Source organism: Sorex fumeus, unplaced genomic scaffold (genome assembly GCF_029834395.1).
Source record: "Sorex fumeus unplaced genomic scaffold, SorFum_2.1 ptg000061l, whole genome shotgun sequence".
In the NCBI taxonomy this organism is placed as follows: Eukaryota; Metazoa; Chordata; class Mammalia; order Eulipotyphla; family Soricidae; genus Sorex; species Sorex fumeus.
This window is the reverse complement of record NW_026606118.1, coordinates 12,547,395-12,562,034: the sequence shown is the minus strand read 5'-3', so window position 1 is coordinate 12,562,034 and position 14,640 is coordinate 12,547,395. Positions and strand designations below refer to the sequence as shown.

The window sequence follows — 14,640 nt, the reverse complement described above, 5'->3', positions numbered from 1 at the left end:
TTTTTTTCCCCCCCAAATGTGATGTTTTTAGTTGGTCATTCTAAGAATCCCTTTGCAGACCAACTGCACTGTCACCGTCCCCTCTCTCAAAATGACCTGCTCATTTGCTGATCAGGGTCACAGGGCTGATCTGGTTCCTCGTATCACTGACGGCACCGTCCTTAACACACTGGCTCTAGCGCGTACCACCAGTGGTTCACACTGGGAGAGGCTTCATTAGCCTCATTAGCACCAATGATGGCGCAGGTGTCCACCTGAACAGATGTCACTGTTTTCTCTATTAAGAACTGATTCACAAGGGGCTGGAGAGATAGCATAGCGGGTAGGGCGTTTGCCTTGCACGCGGCCAACCCGGGTTCGATTCCCAGCATCCCATATGGTTCCCTGAGCACCGCCAGGAGTAGCTCCTGAGTGCAGAGCCAGGAGTAACCCCTGTACCCCTGTGCATCGCCAGGTGTGACCAAAAAAGCAAAAGAAAAAAAAAAGAACTCATTCACAAAGGCTGGAGCAAAAGCATAGCGGGAGGGCATTTGCCTTGCACGCTTGCATGCAGCTGACCCGGGTTTGATCCTCAGCATCCCATATGGTCTCCCCAAGCACCACCAGGAATAATTCCTGAGAACAGAACCAAGAATAACGCCTGTGCATCGCCGGGTGTGACCCAAAATGCAAACAAAACAAAACAAAACAACAACAACAAAAAAACTAAAGCACTGATTCACAAATCTATTTTTCCATTTAAATATGAGTTTGTTCATATTATTTTGAGTGTTGTGGTTTATTACATATTCTGAGCAAAAGTTCATTGTCACGTGTTGATAAGACATTTCTCAGCTGAAGACTTTCCTTGCAATAACTAGCATCTTTTGAAGGAAAAAAAAAGCATTAAACATCCATTTTTGTGGATTTTTATTTTTATAGGTTGTATAATTTTATCCATTTGTGTCTAGCACCTTGGGGTTTCATCCAAGTGGCTCCTGCCTACCCCACCATTTGCACAGATTCTGCAGCCACCTGGTGGTGCTGGGATTCTCCAGGGTTACGGCAGGCTGCCACCAGGGAAAACTGGGAAGTGAACCCTGGTCAGCCCCTACACTCCACCTGATCCCCAAATACCAACACTACTTTATTATATTACAAAATGAGCTGGGAAATGTTCCCTATTGCTATATTTTTTAAGTATTTCTTCATTAAATGCTTGATGAGACAAAAAAAAACCCCTACTGTTATATTTTTAAATATTTCTTTATTAAATACTTGATGAGACCCAAAAAACCCCTATTGTTACATTTTTAAATATTTCTTCATTAAATGTTTGATGGGCTTGAGTGATAGCACAGCAGTAGGGCATTTGCCTTGCATGTGGCGGCCCGGCCAAGCTGGGTTCAATTCCTCTGCCCCTCTCAGAGAGCCCGGCAAGCTACCGAGAGTATCTCGGCCGCATGGCATGGCATGGCAAGCTCCCCGTGACGTATTCGATATGCCAAACACAGTAACAACAAGTCTCACAATGGAGACGTTACTAGGCCCGCTCGAGCAAATCGATGAACAACGGGAGGACAGAGGACAGTGCTACAGTGCTAAATGCTTGACTAGACAAAAAAAGAAAAAGAACTGATTCTCTGAGCCAGGGAGGCAGGACAGCAGGTCGGGGGCTTGCCTTGCATGCTGCCTAATGGGAGCTCGTCCCCACCTCGAGTGGAGAGCTAGGAGCAAGCCCCAAGCACAGTCTGATGTGGCCCAAAGCAGAAAGGGGGTTAAAAAAAAAAAGAAAAGAAAAAGGAACAATTCACCAAGTTTTTCTACGTGGTGTTTTAGAAACACATCCCATCTCCCCCGGGCTGTATTTCCTGGGCTTGTACATGTCAGGACTGCATTTGAAGATCTTTGGTGAAGGGATGAGGACCTGTCCTTACATTCGCCCATTAAGGAAAGATGCAGTTACTTTGGGATGTGCCTGCATTCTCATCCACGTCTTCGCTGATGCTCTGTGATCAATCATTGCTCTTTCTCGGGCGCTGACTCTACGTATAGATGAAAGCAATTTCCAGGTTTTTGGATGTGGATTGACAATGTTCTTAAGTGTATCAAACCAACTCCAAAGAGTTATCAGATTTAGGACAGCAAATAGTACCGTAGCAGTGTCCTCCCATTGTCCATCGATTTGCTTGAGCGGGCACCAGTAATGTCTCCATTGTGAGACTTGTTACTGTGTTTGGCATATCGAATACACCACAGGTAGCTTGCCAGGCTTTGCCTTGGTGAGATACTCTCAGTAGCTTGCCGGGCTCTCTGAGAGAGGCGGAGGAATCAAACCTGGGTTGGTCCGGTCGGCCAGGTGTAAGGCAAATGCCCTACAAGGCCTTTTTATTAAAAAAAAGAAAAAAAAGAAAAAAAAGAAAAAAAAAGGCCCAGGAGATCAGTGGTGGTGGAGAATGGGCACTGGTGGAGGGATGGGTACTGATCATTGTATAACTGAAACCCAAACACAAAAATTTGTAAGTCTACAACTGTACCTCATGGTATTTCACTAATAATAATAAAAAAATTAATTGATTTTTTAAAAAAAGGCCCAGGAAAACCATCATAGTCTGGTCACAGAAAATGTGTTCCAGCAGATGGGGCTAGACATCTACAAAGGTTGCTGTGAAATCTATAAAGGCTAGAAATCTATAAAGGCACCCAACACCGTGACACACGCTTATCGTAGAAGACGTTTGTCCTACTGTGCGCTGACTGCAGATGAAGTTCAAAAACTGGTGGCTGGAGCGATAGTACAGCAGGTAAGGCATTGGCCTTGCATGCAGCTGACCAGGTTCAATCCCCAGCATCCCATATGGTCCCCTGAGCACCACCAGGAGTAATTCCTGGGTACAGAGCCAGGAGCATCCCTGGGTGCGGCCCAAAAACCAGGTAAAAAAAAAATTCAAAAATTGTACATATTGTGGTACCTTTCTAGCCATGGCTTCGGTTTGGTATGGGGGGGGGGGGGGAGTTTGGTTTGAGCCACACCTGGTGGTGCTCAGGGCTTACTCCTGGCTCTGCACTCAGGGATCACTCCTGGTGGGGCTGAGGGGACCAAATGGGATGCTGGGGATTGAACCCGGGTCAGCTGTGTGCCGGGCAAGCACCTCACCGACTGTCTATCTCTCCAACCCCCGTATTTCTATTTTTTGCAAAAGTGTAACTGAAGGCTAGTTTATTATGTTCCAGAGTATCTCCTCGGAAACAAAGACTCCTCCAGTCAGTGGTGGAGAAAGGTATTTACTGTTCTGTTTTTTCCTTTCCGCCCCTCAGACAAAAGGAAACTAAACCCAGGGCTGCCTCCTTTCTGCATGTATTCACTGGACGTCGCAGAATTTCCTTGTAAACACTTCTCATTTGCGCTTATGTAAACGTGAATGTTCTCCTGTAATCTCAAGGGAAATGACCTGAAATTGGAAAAATCGGCTTCAAATCCCTTCTTGAAGGGAAGCAAGAAAAATATCCCACAGGGCAATACAGGATTATGGAACATTACTTATATATTTTTTTGTTTTATTTTGCTTTTTGGGTCACACCCGGCGATGCACAGGAGGGGTTACTCCTGGCTCATGCACTCAGGAATTGCTCCTGGCGGTGCTCGGGAGACCATATGGGATGCTGGGAATCGAACCCGGGTCGGCTGCGTGCAAGGCAAACGCCCTACCCGCTGTGCTATCGCTCCAGCCCCGGAACACTGCTTCTAAAGCTGAGAAAACACAGAGAAGAAATGTCTCCTTGAGGTTAACAACCGACAAGTACAAGAAAGGGGCCTGCTCAGGCCTCCCCAGGCTCTCTGAGAAGAAACTGGATCCCGTCATATGCTGTGGGATGTCGGTGAAGGCCAAGTTGCCATTCTCCCTCTGGTTACCACAGCCTATCTCATCTCAGGCGCTACGACACTCAGGTTCCTGGGCCTTAAAAATGAAGCCAAGGGGCTGGAGCAATAGCACAACGGGTAGGCGTTTGCCTTGCACGCGGACAACATGGGGTTCGATTCCCAGCATTCCAGATGGTCCCCTGAGCACTGCCAGGAGTAATTCCTGAGTGCAGAGACAGGAGTTACCCCTGAGCACTGCTGGGTGGGACCCCCCTACCAAAAAAAAGAAAGAAAAAAAAAGAAGAAGCTGAGTGACAATGAAAATCAGGGACTGGAATGATTTACAGAGGGGAAGATGTTTGCCTGGCATGGCTCTAATCCCTGGCTCCGCATATGGGCCCCTGGTCCCCGCCAGGACTGACTCTTGAGCACACCGAGTATGGCTCAAAAACTCAAAAACAACCGAATGAAAATCAGCCTCTGGGAAGGAGACTGAGCTCAGAGCAGGACGCACACAGCCTGACCAGCCTTTGCATCTTGGGTCCTGAGAAATCATACGAGAAAGCAAATAAGGCCAGAATCTAAAGTAAAAATCCCTTCACCGAGGCCTAAGGTCAGCACCCAAGGATCTGCAGTGTGGGTGGATGGATCCTTGCAATGGTGGCTGGCTATAGAACCATACAGCCAAATCCAGATTTTAACCCCTTCTTTTTCTTGTTGTTTTTGGGCCACACCCGGTGATGCTCAAGTCACTTCTGGTGGTGCCTGGAGGACCATGTGGGATGCCAGGGATCAGACTCAGATCAGTCAACTACAAGACAAACACCCTACCTGCTGTACTATCACTCCGGCCCCAATCTCAAACCACTCTATCATACCATACAGACTCCAAAGAACTGGGTAAGGTGCTTGCCTTGCACTTGGCCGACCCAGGTTTGGTTCCTGGCATCCCATATGGCCTCTAAGCTTATCAGGAGTAATTCCTGAGTGCAGAGCCAGGAGTGGCCCCTGAGCACTGTCAGATGTGGCCCAGAAAAACAAAACAAAACAAAACACTAAAACAGACTCCAGAGACCAGCAATGTAAAATATCCTACAGGCCAATTTTTGATGAAAGCTCCCTAGGCTACTTTCGTACTTTTTCCAACTTAGTAAGAAGGAGTAAAAAGAAGGAGAGAGGAAGAGGGAGAAAGAAAGAGAAGAAGAGGGAGAGGGAAAGGGAGAGGAGGTGAAGAGAGAGAGAGAGAGAGAGAGAGAGAGAGAGAGAGAGAGAGAGAGAGAGAGACCAGGCACTGAACCCAGGACCTTACACACACAGGAGCACACATTCTCCCACTGGGCCACACCCCTGCCCCAAGAAGCCCTACTAAGTACAAGGCATCGTTCTCGGTGTCATGGAATATACACAGGTTAGCGTGGGATCCTGACGTGACATACTTATCACTGAGAGGGGAAAGGCAATCAATTGTGGCCACCCGCCTGTCCCAGGTAACAGCTCCGGGCTCTCTGTGCTCACCTGTCTGCAGTCACTGCATCTGTTCACGGTGTGACTGGGGGGCTGTTTAGGGGACCACATGTGGCATCCAGATTAGAACCACAGCTGTGCAGGGCAAGTGCCTTACCATCTTACCATCTCTCTCTCCAGCCCCCAGTAGGTTGTTATTTGTTTTAAAAAAATTTTTTTAAAAGGTTACTATTTATACTGTCATTCTTAAACTGGACTTATTCCTAGTCTCCTTTTCCAAAGTGTCCTCAGGCCAGGACTGAAGGGAAGTCACTTGACTTGTACGTTGCTACAGCGGCTGTGACCCTGTTTTTTTTTTGTGTGTGTGTGTGTGTGTATGTGTGACTTTTTAAAAACTTTATTTAGACATAACTATGCTTACGGAAATACACTCATACTGGTTAATCGAATGCAATTTAAGATCAATTTATCCTACACAATTTGGACGAAGACCTTGGTACATGGTTTAAGCTTTTTATTTATTTATTTTTGATGTTTTGGGTCACACCCAGTGATGCTCAGGGGTTACTCCTGGCTCTGCACTCAAGAATCACTCCTGGCGGTGCTTGGGGGACCATATGGGATGCTGGAAATTGAACCCGAGTTGACTGCACAAACGCCCTCCCTGCTGTGCTATTGCTCCAGCCCTGGTTTAAGCTTTTTTTTTTTCCCCTTTTTTGGGTCACATCCGGTGATGCTCAGGAGTTACTCCTAGCTCTGCATTAAGGAATCACTCCTGGTAGTGCTTGGGGGACCATATGAGATGGTGGAAATGGAACCCTGGTTGACTGCAAGCAAGGCAAATGCCCTACCCGCTGTGCTATTGCTCCAGTCCCCGTTTAAGCTTTTTAAACGAGGGTTTCCAGTTCTGATTTTTCACCAATTACAGATGTATATAAAAGATCCTCCATTATATGCTTCTAAAGCCAGCAGCAATAACCATGAGAAATCAACCTTTGGTTTGTCTCGGAGAAGTGACGCATACTACACTGTCACTGTCACTGTCACTGTCCTCCCGCTGTTCATCGATTTGCTCGAGTGGGCCTAGTAACGTCTCCATTGTGACAACTGTTACTGTGTTTGGCATATTGAATACGTCACGGGGAGCTTGCCAGGCTTTGCCGTCACGGGGAGCTTGCCAGGCTTTTATAAACTGTAAAAGTTTATAAAATTTGTCATCCTGGGGGCTGGAGAGATAGCACAGAGGGTAGGGCGTTTGCCTTGCACACGTCCGACCCAGGTTTGATTCCCAGCATCTGATATGGTCCCCTGAGCACTGCCAGGAGTAACTCCTGAATGCAGAGCCAGGAGTAACCCTGTGCATTGCCGGGTGTGACCCAAAAAGCAAAAAAAAAAAAAAATTGTGATCCTGATTTGAGTCCCCGGCACGACATATGGTCCCTGAGCACTGTGGGGGTCACCGCAGAGCACTGAGCCAGGGACAGCCCCTGAACACTGGCAGATCCTCTAGTCCGAGTGTGCGACTGCTCCTTTCACGGGCTGTCTTCATGAGCCCACTGCCTGCACTTGGTCTCAACACATAACCAGACCCTGAAATCAGGCGGCTGAGCCCCCCTGGCAAGGGCGGGTTTGCCCTGCATTTGCAGAAGTGTTGAGCTGCTGACCACGCCCCCTGGAGCAACGCACACGAGCTCAGGGCAAACTTCAGGTAACAAAGAGTGCTCATGAGCCTGTGTTTGCTCGTCAGTCCCCGGGCCAGGCTGGACCCGTGCTCTGGGCCGGCATTTACCTCGTTCAGAGACGGCGCTGGGAGATTGGTCCTGGACGGCTGTCGGGTCCTTGATGCCTTCAGCGGTCGCTTGACTTGGGGCAAGTCCGGTTTAGGGAGCCGGGTTTCCGCCGAGGGAGACGAGTAAGGTCTTCGAGGCGTTCCTGTGAGCCACTTAGGGACCAGGAGACCGGGCTGGGGTGCTCCGATCCCGGGAGCGGCCAGAGACCAGGAGCCGGGCAGAGGAACGTGCTCAGCCTGGCAGCACGCAGTGGCCTGCGGGGTTGAGAGTGGCCGCCCTGAAGGGGCGACATTCCGGGTCCTGTCCCAGCCCTGTGGCGTGCTCAAGCCGGCAGCTGCGGTGATGGGAGAGAACAGCTCCCAGTTCTGACATCTCGCCGGGATGTTGCTGCAGGCTGCGGTCTCCAGCTCTTTCCGGGACCTCGCTGTCCGATGTAGCAACCTCCGGCACGGACAGGCTTTTGCTAAAACGCAGTGAGAGCCGGCCAGGGCGCTGAGGAGTCTGGGTGACATTGCCACATGGCAAGCTAAAAGGGAAAAAGAATTCAAAGTCAAAACATATAAAACAGCGGGGGCTGGAGCAATAGGACAACAGGGAGGCGTTTGCATGCGGCTGACCCGGGTTCGATCCCTGGCATCCCATATGGTCCCCTGAGCACCATCAGGAGTAATTCCTGAATGCAAAGCCAGGAGTAACCCCTGTGCAGCACCAGGTGTGACCCAAAATACCCTCCCCGAAATAATAATTATAATAAAGAAAAAACTTAAAAAATAGTTTTGTGGGGGCCAGAGCGATAGTACAGTGGGTAAGGTACTTGCCCTGCACGCGGCTGAACCAGGTTTCATCCCCGGCAACCCACAGGGTGTCCCAAGTACTGCCAGGAGTGATTCCCAGGTGCATAGCCAGGAGGAACCCCTGAGCATTGCGGAGTGTGGCCCAAAAAACGAAAACAAGAGTATCCCTCTTCTAGGTCATAGGCATGTTCCCAAAGGGGGAAAAAAAAATTAAAAGTTGCTAGATACCTCTTAAGTCCTTAAGAGAAGAACTAGGTGAGAAAAATAAAAACAAGGGTCATCAGCACCTTCCCCTTAGACAACCTTTGGCCTTCTTTCTGGTTGTTTCTAGGGCTGACTCGGACCCCAGACAGCAAGCAGAGGGATGGGGTGCCGTCAATGACTTACTTCCTTTCCTCATCAAGTATTTCAAGCAACCGGTACTCATCAATGACATCATTCCAAAATGTACCCTGCCTCACCTACTCAACCAATGAGGCCCATGAGATCTTCATGAAGGGGCCGGGGTCTGACCAGCGTGACCCCAAGGGAGGGCCGGGCATTTTCCATGGGCCATAGGGACGGCGGGGAGCAATTCCAGAGAAACACAGGACAAACTGCCAAGGAGCACTAGGGGCTGAGTCCAACACGAAGGGGCACGAAAACCTCCCAGAGAGGCTGCAGCTGTCTTTAGAGGGAATGCGTATCTGGGAACACACACGCGCGTGCGCGCACACACACACACACACACATACACACACATACGTGCAGGTTGAATGAGCACATGCATATACGCATATACACGCAGGGCGTGCACACACACACACAAACACACACATATACGCACAGACATACATAGACGATCCAGAGAAACGACACAGACTGACCATATCTGAAAATAATCCTCCCCCATTCTTCATCGTATATTGTTCTTTCAAAGTGACCAAGAATAAATTCTTTTTGGGGGAGTGTATGGGGGGGAGGGGTGCACACGTGCAGTGATGCTCAGGGCTGATTCCTGGCTCTCTGCTCAGTGATTATTCCTGGTGGGACGCAAGGGACCGTACGGGTACCAGGGATGGAACCCAAGCCGCTCGACTGTCCAGCCTCAGGAATAATAACTCTTTTAAAAATCCTAGTCCTGGGGCTGGAGCGATAGTACAGTGGGAAGGGCGTTTGCCTTGCACATGGCCGACCCGGGTTCAATTCCCAGCATCCCATATGGTCCCCCAAGCACCGCCAGGAGTCGTTCCTGAATGCAGAGCCAGGAGTAACCCCTGTGCATTGCCAGGTGTGACCCAAAAAGCAAAAAAAAAAAAAATACAAAAAAAAAAACCTTAGTCCCGGGGCTGGAGCGATGGTACAGTGGGGAGGGCGATTGCCCTGCACGCAGCCGACCCATGTTCAATTCCCAGCATCCCATATGGTCCCGAGAGCACCGCCAGGAGTCATTCCTGAGTGCATGAGCCAGGAGTAACCCCTGTGCATTGCCGGGTGTGACCCAAAAAGCAAAATAGAAAAAAAATTCTTTGTCCCCATTGCTGGGTACTGGAGGGCAGGGGCAGGAGTCTGAGTTTGGACTCTGGACCCATGGGGGGAAAGGGAGAGAGGTGACAGGGCGGAAGTGCGTTGTCGGAAACACAGAGGAACACCACAGTCACAGAGGGGACACAGGGTTCATTACTCTTGTCTTTTGCGGGGGAGGGGGCGCTGGGAACTGACCCTGGGGCCTCACTCCCGGGCTTCACAAATGGCATCTGAGCTGGGTCTCAAAAGGGCAACGGTGGGGGGGGGGGGTGGGCAGGGGTTGGGTTGGAGCGATCGCGTAGCGGGTAGGGTGTTTGCCTTGCACGTGGCTGACCCGGGTTCAATCCCCAGCATCCCATATGGTCCCCCGAGCACCGCCAGGAGTGATTCCTGAGTGCAGAGCCAGGAGTAACCCCTGTGCATTGCCAGGTGTGACCCAAGAAAGCAAAAACAAACAAAAAAAGGACAAGGGGAGGGGGAGGGATTGGCAAATCAAACACCCAGGCCCGGGGACTTTGGACAAACAGGTCGGGGGCTGGGTTGGGCACAGGTCAGGGCTGGGCAGGATCAGCAGCAGATCAGGGGAGCCCCGAAGCGTCCCTCTCGGCACCAGAGAGCAGAGCTTTTACACCTCAAACGGATGCGTAGGAGACAGCTTGGGTGACCAGTGGGGGGGGGGGGGAGAGAGAGAGAGAGAGAGAGAGAGAGAGAGAGAGAGAGAGAGAACAGGCACCGGTCAGGGAGCCCACCCCCACCTCCGGCCACTTCCCGAGACCACCTGAGCCAGCCTCAGAGATGGGGTGCGACTCCCCTCCCAAAAGATTCAACAGGAGGAGACCTGAGGCCCCACCCTGGCACCCTTAGCTTCCCCCAGGAGGCAGCAGGGGAGCCACCACAAAGTGAGCGCCCCAAAACTGTTCATGATCACGATCATCCTGTTCGTCAATTGCCTTGAGCAGGCCCTAGTAATGTCTCCTTCGTCCTAGCCCTGAGATTTTTAAAAAGTGCCATATTCAAGGCTCTTTTGGGGTTAGGAGAATGAGACCCATCATTGTTACTGGTATTTGGCATATTGGGTACGCCACGGGGAGTTTGCCAGACTCTGCTGTGTGGGCAGGTTACATATGGTAGCCTGCCAGGTTGTCCATAGTAAGAATAACATAAGATATTCTGTGGCCGCAAATGCAGCCACACGCTTCCGGGAGCTGGGTTTTTTAGTCTCTGGGTCTTGGCTGTTGATGGGGTTACACTGCGCCCGGGGGTCAGTTGGTGGGTGTGACTGCTGCCTACTGGAAGATGGAGGATCTGGGTGGAGGATGCTCAGCCCCGATCCGAGCAGGCTTGGAGATCTCAGCCCCGAGCAGAGCTCCGGCAGTCAAAGACCTCCAGAACCAGCCCAAAACTGTTAACACACACACACACACACACACACACACACACACACACAAAGGAGGGGGCTGCAATTGCACTGCACTGTGGTTTAGCTGGCAGCCCAAGCTCTCCAAACCAGACCCATCCCTGGATGCGAACCAGCACCGCTCCAAGACACTAATGGGGAAGTTGGGAAACCCGTTGCCACAGACCTAGACTTTTCCAGTCTCTTCTGGCAAATTCTTACCTCTGAACCCCACTAGAGCTCACGAAGCCCTCACGGAGGGGGTCAGACCCACTGGGAAGCATGTTTTCTCCCCAAGGCAGAGGGAGGGGATGCGAGCACTCCAGGCCAGGGTGGCGGGTGCCAGGCCACTGGCTGGCCGAGACTCCGTAACTGTGCTGTGTGGCATGGAGCCAAAGCAAAAACGGAAAAATAAACCAAAGTTTATGAATGTCGGGTGGAATGCATGAAATCATGGTGCCAAACTAAAAACTGGAAACAAACAGATGAGAGTTTCGGCGTCACACTGGTGGGAGTGAAGGCCAACACTCACAAAAAGTATTTTGGATTAAAAAGCAGAAGGCAGGGGAGTTGGGGGCTGGAGAGAGAGCCCAGCGGGGAGGGCGTTTGCCTTGCATGCGGCCGACCCGGGTTCAATTCCCAGCATCCCATATGGTCCCCTGAGCACCGCCAGGAGTAATTCCTGAGTGCAGAGCCAGGAGTAACCCCTGTGCATCACTGGGTGTGACCCAAAAAGACAGAAAAAAAGGTGGTGGTGGGGGCGGGGAGAGAGACACACTTGAATTGTGCAAATAAATGTCAAGATAAAAATTTCCTTGATTTTAAATTATCCTAAAAGTGGGGCTGGGGAGATAAGTACAGTGGGGAGGGTATTTGCCTTGCATACGGCTGACTCACAAAAATCACAGTTAGTGCTACAGATCTAGATATATATATAGAGCACTGCACTGACCTCCCGTTGCTCATCAATTTGCTCGAGTGGGCCCAGAAACGTCTCCATCGTGAGACTTGTTGTTACTGTACACATCCACACATTAACTCGTATGATTTTAATCTTATTTCTCTATTCCAAGAATCTCTAAATTGCAGCTTGGTGCATATTTTTTTTTAAATAATCAGGGGCCAGTGCAACAGTACAGTGTATAGGGCTCTTGCCTTGCACGAGGCCGGCCCGGTTCAATCCCCCGCAGCCCACCCATCTGGTCCCCCAAGCACCGCCGGTAGCAATTCCTGAGCACAGGCCAGGAGGAACCCCAGAGCACCATTGAGTATGGTCCCCAAGCCAATAAATATTCCTAAAAGCTTCTTTGGGGGGTTGGTGATGGGAGTTTGGGGCCACATTGGGCGGTGCTCAAGGCTTAGTCCTGGCTTGGGGCTCAGGGGAACACAGGCAGCACTGGGGGCCCAAGGAGGGGGGTCACCACACCCAGGACAAGTGCTGTAACCCCTGCACCCTCTCACCGGCCGGCCCCGGCTGCTTTACGCAACACCGCTGGCGTCAGACTCACTGTGCTCCGTATGCCCTTGGCAGAATGGTCCCGCTGATGGGCTCAGCGTCCAGCAGATGAGAGCTGGACCGCCCTCCCTCAGCCATACGCAAAGCAGCCACTGGGCACGTGTGCTGACTGAGCACTTTTTGTTTTTTCTTTTTGGCTTTTTGGGTCATACCCGTCAATGTTCAGGGCTTACTCTTGGCTCTGTACTCAGGAATTACTCCTGGGGGTGCTCGGGGGAGCATATGGGATGCCGGGGATCGAACCCGGGTCGGCCACGTGCAAGGCAAACGCCCTCCCCCCTGTCCTACCGGGGGAGGTACTATCCAGCCCTACTGAGCTCTTTAAAGGTGCACCCGAGTGGCTTTGCTCTAGACCTCCAGCCACTGCGGCTGCAGCTCATTCTCCTCCCAGCACCCCTGTCCCCAACACCATCGGGACCCCCGCCTTCACTCCCAGAACCCAATATTCTACCAGCCCTCAGCCCTGATGGGGCCGACAGTCAATGACGCGGTCACCTCTGCGCGGTCCCTCACTCCCCTTCACCAAGTCCACACCTCGCTCCCGGTCCCGGTCTGCCTTCCGGGTCTCTGTCTCAGGATTCCACTCTACCCCCCACCACACACACCTGGCATAACCTCAATAAGAATTGCACAAAATTAGCCTCCTTCGCTTTTCAAATTTAATTTTAGTTTTGGTTTCTGGGCCACACCCAGCAGTGCTCAGGGTTTACTCCGGCCACTGTACTCAGGAGTCAGTCCTGGCCATGCTGGGGTGGGTGTTTGGGGAGGGGGGGTCTAGGAGATGACAGGGATGGAATCTGGACTGGTTGTGTGAAAGGCAAAGGCCCTATTTGCTTTCTCTCTCTCTCTCTCTGGGCACTCACTTGCTTTTTTTATTTTATTTTATTTATTTATTTACTTATTTTTGCTTTTTGGGTCACACCCGGCAATGCACAGGGGTTACTCCTGGCTCTGCACTCAGGAATCACTCCTGGCGGTGCTCGGGGGACTCTATGGGATGCTGGGAATCGAACCCGGGTTGGCCGTGTGTAAGGCAAATGCCCTACCCACTGTGCTTATTGCTCTAGCCCCTCATTTGCTTTTTTAAAGAGAAATGTTTTGGGTTTTGGGTCATACCTGGCAATGCCTAGGGCTTACTCTCCAGCTCCCCATTTGCTTTTTTACAGAAAATATGTTGGGGGCCAGAGTGATAGTACAGCAGGGAGGGCATCTGCCTTGCATGCAGCTGACCTGGGTTCAATCCCCGGCATCCCATATGGTCCCCCAAGCACCACCAGGAGTAATTCCTGAGTGCAGAACCAGGAGTAAGCCCTGAGCATGGCCGGGTGTGACCCAAAAAGCAGGAAAAAAACCCCAACCAAATAAAGAAGTTTTGGTGTTTGGGCCATACCGAACCATGCTCAGGGATTACTTACAGGATTGTGCTCAGGGATCACTCCTGGTGGGGCTTGGGCGACACTACTGGGTTCTAACTCAGGCCCCAGAATTCACCTCATTTGCACCTGTACTCTGGTAACTAAACGTGGCTGGAGAGAAGTGGTCGGCCCGGCACCTGGTTTCACTTTCACATCCTGCCCGATCTGGAGCGGGGCTTTGTTCCAAATCTCAAGGATCACATTCCAGGCCCAGTTCTCTCCCCCTCAGCCTCCTCCTAAGATCTTGCTAACTCAGTGGGTGACAAGACAGACACAACTGAAGGAAACCCGCCCACTAGGGCCACCTGCCCACAGGGTGGTCCCGCTCCCAGTGATTCAGTCTGGCCCTGGTTCTGGTCCTCCCTCTGCGAATCAAAGCTCATCTTCCTGAGGGTTTAGGAGGAGCCCAAACCCTTCTCCCATCCTGCCATCCTGCCACTCAGTTCCCTTCTTCAGGGCCACCCTCCGGTCACCTCTGCTCTCGCTTCCCTCCCATACAGTCGCTCGCCAGTGACAGGCCACAAGAAAAGAACCGGAACTGACCGACGCTCTCCACTCCTTTGCCCCTTCCAACCGTCTCACTCGGGTTTTCACTCACCAATTCACCAAAACCCACGGTGGCCTCTAGATCCCTAAACTCAACCACCAATCACTTTTTTTAAACAAATCACTGTGAGATAGTTACAGATTTACAAACTTTTATGACTATGTTTCAGCCATACAATGATCGAGTACTCATCCCTCCACCAGTGCCCATTTCTCTACTACCAATGTCCCCAGTATCCCCCCCAACCCTCCCCGTGGTAGGCACATTCCCTCTTACTCTTTCTTACTCTTTTTGGGTGTTATGGTTTTCAATATGGGTACTAAGCGGCCATCATGTTCAGTCCATAGTCTACTTTCAGCATGCATCTCGCA

General features: G+C 51.1%; 1 protein-coding gene across 2 annotated transcripts in view; it reads right to left on the bottom strand.

Annotated features, from left to right (window-relative positions):
- RMND1 (required for meiotic nuclear division 1 homolog) overlaps nucleotides 1-14,640 on the bottom strand; it is a 50,458-nt gene that overhangs the window by 33,343 nt on the left and 2,475 nt on the right. For both annotated transcript variants that reach the window (XM_056126190.1, XM_056126191.1), the window contains one exon: nucleotides 7,095-7,621. In XM_056126190.1, the coding sequence (XP_055982165.1) occupies nucleotides 7,095-7,607 (513 nt within the window). In that variant the 5' untranslated portion in view covers nucleotides 7,608-7,621. Of the gene's footprint in view, nucleotides 1-7,094; nucleotides 7,622-14,640 lie in introns of those variants that run through there.